General features: G+C 39.2%; 2 protein-coding genes across 2 annotated transcripts in view; one reads left to right on the top strand and one right to left on the bottom strand.

Annotated features, from left to right (window-relative positions):
• The window catches only part of LOC118413598 (angiopoietin-related protein 4-like), a 1,755-nt gene extending 1,571 nt beyond the window's left edge, over positions 1 to 184 (top strand). The window contains exon 3 of the mRNA XM_035817125.1: positions 67 to 184. Within this exon, the coding sequence (XP_035673018.1) occupies positions 67 to 184 (118 nt within the window). The remainder of the gene's footprint in view (positions 1 to 66) is intronic.
• A 167-nt stretch (positions 185 to 351) lies between these two features.
• Positions 352 to 6,441, bottom strand: LOC118414262. Its single transcript, XM_035818183.1, has 13 exons — positions 6,221 to 6,441; positions 5,467 to 5,552; positions 4,943 to 5,053; positions 4,213 to 4,444; positions 3,552 to 3,898; positions 3,285 to 3,407; positions 2,834 to 2,949; positions 2,504 to 2,579; positions 2,147 to 2,292; positions 1,726 to 1,809; positions 1,322 to 1,409; positions 993 to 1,069; positions 352 to 840 (listed from the first exon to the last, which is right to left on the bottom strand). The coding sequence occupies exons 1-13, from the start codon at positions 6,324 to 6,326 to the stop codon at positions 765 to 767; spliced, it is 1,668 nt and encodes a 555-aa protein (XP_035674076.1). The 5' UTR covers positions 6,327 to 6,441; the 3' UTR covers positions 352 to 764.
• Between the last annotated feature and the right edge of the window lie 283 nt (positions 6,442 to 6,724).

Below are 6,724 nucleotides of genomic sequence, written 5' to 3' on the forward strand. Positions count from 1 at the left end.
AAAGTACAGGGCAGGATGGTGGCACCGGCAGTGTTCTTACTCTTACTTCACTAACCTCAACGGCAGGTACAATGAGGGACAGTCTTATTTCCGCCTGTATGATGGAGTGGAATGGTACCACTGGAAGAAAAAGCAGGGGTACTCTCTCAAGGTTACTGAGATGAGAATTATCCCTATTGGGTAGGGAAATTTGACATTGACAAAAGTAGGAGCAGAAACACTGTCCAATCTGCACAATACATGCAGGTTGTTGCCTAGAGTAGAGTTCTTAAGTAGGAGTCTTGCTCTAGTTGAAACCGTTCCTGGACATGGTTCCTACAGTATGTCTATGTATAATGAAAAACTTAATGGTAAAAACATATTACACTACACATTTATTATGCAAATCAGTAGTAGCACACAGTTAATGAAAAATAGTTGTTGGTGATGATATGCAGCCATGGAACTCTTTTGTTTCTTACTAGATAATTTCTAGCCAGATTATTTACACCACTTAATGCTTTGGCACATCATCATTTTATCACAAGTACATGTACATTCTATTTCTGTGATAGACATGTCCTTGAATCACAATCAACTAAAATTCAACACAAGGCCATATACCTGAGTTAATGTAAACGTACATCTTTCTGACACATTTTTGTTACAGTTAGCAGCTAAAAACATTAGGACTACCCAACAATAACATTTTGATAGGATATTGTTTCCTTCATAGCATGACCTTAAGGTTTTCAATTGGGATACTCTAAGTTTGATCTGTGGCATCAGGAGCCCTGGTCCTTCCCCTGAGAGAAGGTGAAGGTACCCATTAAACCTACATGGTCTGAGGCAGCTGCATATCTGAAAAGGAACAGAAACATTCAAACATTACATTTGGAAGTTGGCTTCAAGACACCTTACAATACCATATCAAAAACACAGCAATATCAAATGCCTACAAAATGTTACCATATATTGAGACAATGTAGTTGAAATGAGCTTTATATACTTACCCCCGTTTGCCGTCATCCAGGAGGGAGATGTTGTGGAGACGCACATCACTCGGGAGCCGGACGAACATGTAGTCAATCTGGGGAAACAACAACACCACCATAAATATATGCATTTGCACTTTCCTTTTCAAACATTAGTTGACCTGCTCAATAGTGTGATATCAAGAAACCAAATGTGTTGTCAATATGCTTTGAAATAGACATGGTCTGGGCAACTTGTCCAAGATGATGATGATAATGATCAATCTTCCGTTTAGTTTCAGTTGTATAAATTTTTGTTAGCCCAATGAAGTCACCACCTCTACTGCCAATAGAAGCAGAACACCCACCCTTTTCTCCAAGTGGCTCTTCAGTGCATTGAATGTCAGTCCTGAATCTCGGATCTCATTCCTCCAGTAGGTACCATCTCTATCAGCCCTACAATAAGACATGGAAAACAAGCAATACTGACGAATTAATCTTCTCTCTACTACAACTCAATTCATGCACAATTTAGCTGGAAGAAGGTTATATGTACACACAGTTATACTATTATAGTTTTTCCTGTATTTTGTAGGTCTCTTAAGAACTTACGCAAGCATACCATAATGCACTGTGGTCATTATAATAAACCATAATTCAATCAAGCATGATCAGTACATTCTTGAGTGCATGCCAGTACATGTAGAATGATTGATGTTTAGTCTGTCATAACTATCTATATTGACACCCGGTTCAAGAGCAGTTGACCTACCTTGGCTCTGGATATTTCATGAGCCAGGCATCCTGAAGTTCTTCAGTCTTCACTCTGTCAATCTCCTCAACACCTTGGAGAAACCTAGAACATGGGTGAATGTTTAGGGAGAGTGAATTTCAAGTCATGTGTGTATTTTTTAAATCCTATGTTGTCATTCTCCTGACTGTCACACTTTCAGAAAAAAAAGCAGTCCATAAAATATGACCCTACAAGGTGTGAGCTGCTATGTGTTTATTGTATCAACATTTATGTGTATTGACCCTTAAAATACTGTATATACCTTTTGTAGTGACTGCTTATGAAAATCTTCCTATGATCAAAGATTCTAAGACTGGATCAAGATACCATCAACCACATTTCTTCAGAATAGCAAAAGGTTCCCACATGGCCACAGTCCCAGTCGTCACCATGTTATTACCTGATAGCCTTGGAGCCAGGCTCAGTGTTGAGATCTCCCATCAGGACAGCCGGCCCACTGAAGCGCTGCATGAACTCCCAGATCTGGACAACTGACTTGTCTTGGGCCGGCTCACTCAGGGATAGGTGGGTCACAAACAGGTGAACCTGAGGGACAGCAGTACCAACATTGGATAAGGACATGATTCAAACACAGATCCTACAGAAGTTGATACCTGCAGTTAGTGTTTCAGACAGTGAATTTTAACTTTATAATTAAAGGGGGGAAATGATTGAACTACAGTTTAACTAGTTCAATAATGACTTCTACCAACACAGATGAACTCTCAAGTTAAAAGGGAAAATTGTTCACACTTACAAGTCCCAAATATGGTGTCTCTATCTCAGCATGTAGACAGATTCTTTGATGGAAGTCTTCTGAGTCACTGGCATTTCTGTTGATCACAAACAAGATGCACATTTAGTACAGATGTTTTGACATGCTTGGGGAAGAGATGACTGCAGGATTTGTGGCTGATTCAAAAGATTACATGTGGAAGACTTTAGTCATTTTTGTCGCTTAGTTCAAATTGACTATCTCCAAGGTCAATTAGCAAAATATGCATAGGTTATTAATATATGCTATAGAATATACTATATAGTAGACAAAGCTTTGTTTCCACATATATAGTTTGGTGGCCTTTCTTACCTGTACAGTAGAATATAGTCATGGGTGATAATTGGAAATTTGGAGATGATGGCTACACCCTCTTCTACCCTTCCCAAAATGCTCTCTGGGTAGGACATGGCAGGCTGAAATACATACTGTAACAGACACAAAGCAGTCAGCTGGGAAACACTAGAGCTCCTTTGCAAGTCACTTGCTGATAATGTTTAGAAGTGACAGACTTGTAGATATAATGGGAATGGATAGCCCTGAAGTACTACATGTAAATTATTCTGTATCAATTCTATAGTTTTTGATATACATAACTGTAGGCTAACACAGACAAGCTTTCATATGCCAACTACAAATGTCATTTGTTTTCATTGTATTAATTGGCTGTCAAACCAAAGATACCTTGTATCTGTTAAAGAAGAGGTGGTTGTAGCCCTGATAACATTTTGCTGATGGATATTTGCAACATGGTGCCTGTTACCTGGTATCCAGGGAGGTAGTGTGTGAAGTGTTGTATCTGGTTTGGCCCCAGAGGCCCTCCTCTGTTGTAGGCAAACCTCACTTCTTGCAAGGCAATGATGTCAGCAGCACAGTCAGCAAGGACCTGGAACAACAGGTTTGTGAAACTTATCACAACATCTCAAGAAAATCTACCTCTACCTGTAGCAAATATCATCTGGGTCTGAGATCAGTAAGAACTACAATTGTCCAACAATTGTTGTAAATATGCAACTACCACGAAGCTTACCTGTCCCAGGTGCTGGGCTCGCTCTACATAAGCCTTCACTCTTCCCTCTGGACCACCATTAAAATTCCATACATTGTAGGAAGCAATCTTCAGTCCAGCAGATAAGTCATTGTCAGTCTGAAGATAAGGCTTTTTTGTTGTAGTTGCAGATTTTGCCTTTTCTTGACTACCACACTCCTGCTTTTCCTGAGAAGTCTGTTGGCAAACCTGACTAGATGAATATTGCACACTATGTTTGTTATCTCCAAGAGTCAATGATTCAACATTTTGAGTCCTAGTGGAAGACATCGCATCTTCCTGGACATCTTGTAAATATTTTGAAGCACATGGCAAAACTGTCCCTTCATCTGAAATAAAATAGAGAAACTGCTTGCTTTCAGATATACCAGTACAAAGACAACAAGACAGTGTATTACCCAGATTTTATGGAGGGTATGATAATCAGTACATATCAGGCAGGGCTTTAATGTATAAAGGGAAATCACAGACACTGTAGTTGTTTTAAGTTTTCAATATAAAGAGGTCACCTCAAAAATTGAAACAAAACTACAGCAAACATTCCCCAGTTCACAGTACTCCAATCTACAAAGCATAGGTTTGTAAGTCTGTTATCCATTCATTCATCCATCAATTTACTCTAAATGAGCTGGCCAAGACTTACCTGTCTGAGAGGCTACCTGGAACCAGGTGTGCTCAAACACATACAGGTGTCCTGAGAACATGGTGACCACAAATCTGTGGACCAGGGAGTTTGCAATGCTTGGCCAGGACAGGGTGAGGAAGTAGGTGATCCCCAGGATGATGATGTGGGTCTCAGTCAGCTTCTCCCCATTCTGTTCATATACCAACTCATACAGAGCAGGGTTCTGGCCATTCTGAGTAAAGTGGAGTTTCTGAAATGACAGAAAACAACAACAACACAATATTCAAACACATTGTCTTTTCAAAAGTTTGAAATAAGATTATGTTACGGAAACCACTTAAGGCAAAGGGTTGCATCTTCCATGTGCTGTTTAGGCCACACCAATTTAATTTCTTGGTTCACGGATTTTTTCATAAAAAATATGGAGCGAAAGGGCGAAATAAAGATAAAAATAAAAATTGTAAAATGGTTGGGGTAAAGGTAACGGCTAATGCAAAACATTAAGAAAAAAAGTTTTCAGCTTGAAAAAAGTACAAAAACACTATTATTGTACAGTAACAGCACCTGTACCCACACTTTAAGGAGCTTATAATATAAAGGCCAATTTGCTACACCAGAAAGTTGGTGAATGGTTTCATTAATGGTGAAAATTTGCTGAGTAGTAATTTTTATTTTTATTTTTTTTCCCAAAAAATAGGAGCGAGCGAATCCGTGAACCAAGAAATTAAATCGGTGTGGCCTTACGTACCAGTTTCCTTGGCTGCAGTATTTCAGGTTTGAGGAAGTCTCCACCCTCAGCACCCTCCCCTGCCCTGGGTACCAGATGTGGTACATGTTCTGTGGCATACTGGAGAGCAAACTGAGGGTGCATACAGGGTACAACAGTATTGATAAGAACATATGTATGAAAAGCTAAATTGTACTTGTTTCATTTTTTTTGGAGGGAATGGGGCTGGTATACCCAACATCAAAAGTAGTCCTATCCAAAAAAACAAAAGAGATTGCAATAATTACAAATACTAACATTACTAACGATCAAAAATATTTTTGTGGCAAAAAAAAAAAAAAAGGATATCATGCTGTCAATCTTATGCTTTCAATTCATTCCACATGAGGTTATAGACATGAATGGTAAATATCTGATATACTAACAAGTAGAATAAGTTACATGAATAGCTTGTTGAATCATGAAACACAAACTTTACATTGGCTTCAGTTTTTGCAGGCTTCTTGCAGATATGATAGGGCATTTTTCAAAAACAAGAAACTCACCTGTGCCACCTGTTGGATGTCGGTGTCATTTGGCAGCACACCTGGCACAAAGCTGTTCAGGATCCCACCATATGCTAGAACCTGAGCTGTTGGTACACACGATCAAACGGTTATCCAAACTGGTGCCGTTACTTGATCATGTTGTTCTTTACTTTTACATGGTTACTAAAATAATCTACTCTCATGTCCTTAATAAACGTACCGGGACGTTTATTTTTTTCAGCCTCACAATCCACCCGGTACGTTCTTATTTTGGACGGTACGTTTATTATTTTTTTTCAGAAAATTGGGGCTTTGCTTAGCCAGGACCCTCAAAGAATTGAATTTTGTGTCTTTAAAAGAGTTTGACGGTGACTATCATTTTTATTACATTTTGTCTTCATTGGTCGAGTTTGGAGAAAACAACCCCACTTCATAAAAAAATTTGATAAATTCAGCTTGCCCTATGGTGCTGCAAAATGTCTTCAGGTTGGTACAAAGACAGCTGGCGGATCCGTGTTGTGGAGTGCTTGAAATGTCAAGTACCACCATCTGACTTTCTGGATTTCGAATTTCCAGCTGCACAATCAAGCCAATGATCTTGGTACATGGTTGAGTTATGTAGTTTCTATTTTGCTGTTGTTCATTACGTGATCAAAAGATCGATGTACAGCTGAACGACATGTAATAAAGTTGCGAATTACATAACATATAACGTTAGGTCAGCTAGAAAACATTAGGAAAGTGGGGAGGGGGGCAACTCTGATGGCCTTACCTTCGTCTACAGTGGGTTTCCCGTCAATTTTTGTGGCACCAGCGGAAGCCATGGGTCCCAAAGCAGTGGCTACTAGTAGTATTAACATGTTTTCATCACGAAACATGGGAGTTTTCCTGAAAATGTCAGCTTACGTGGCCGACGAACAGACGACGTCCGCCATGACAGTCACACAGCATCACGGGATAGGGTCATACTTAAGGTCACTCCGAATGTTTACTATTGTTTTCTTTTCCTGCAATATTTTGTACCGTATGTCACTGAATGTATATTGATGACAGCTCACAGGGAGTTGATGTAATGTTATTTGACTTCCCAGGCCAAGGATAACAAGCTGAACTAACAATAAAGTAACATTGTGTTGTGATATTAGAATTCATACTTGAGAATGTTCATTTTGCTTTGTAGGGTCATTTTTCTCTCAATCTGTGTATTGCTGTGTTATCACCATACCATTATGGAAGTATTACAGACAATGGAAGCAAATATATTACCAAACGTATC

Source organism: Branchiostoma floridae, chromosome 4 (assembly GCF_000003815.2).
Source record: "Branchiostoma floridae strain S238N-H82 chromosome 4, Bfl_VNyyK, whole genome shotgun sequence".
In the NCBI taxonomy this organism is placed as follows: Eukaryota; Metazoa; Chordata; class Leptocardii; order Amphioxiformes; family Branchiostomatidae; genus Branchiostoma; species Branchiostoma floridae.

What these genes read in the sequence shown, in the direction of transcription:
- LOC118414262 (XM_035818183.1), bottom strand. Translation starts at nt 6,326, where the DNA reads ATGTTTCGTGATGAAAACATGTTAATACTACTAGTAGCCACTGCTTTG. An exon ending in ACATCCAACAGGTGGCACAG is followed by an intron (nt 5,054 to 5,466) that starts GTGAGTTTCTTG and finishes ATGCACCCTCAG; the next exon opens with TTTGCTCTCCAGTATGCCAC. An exon ending in CCTGGCTCCAAGGCTATCAG is followed by an intron (nt 1,810 to 2,146) that starts GTAATAACATGG and finishes CCCATGTTCTAG; the next exon opens with GTTTCTCCAAGGTGTTGAGG.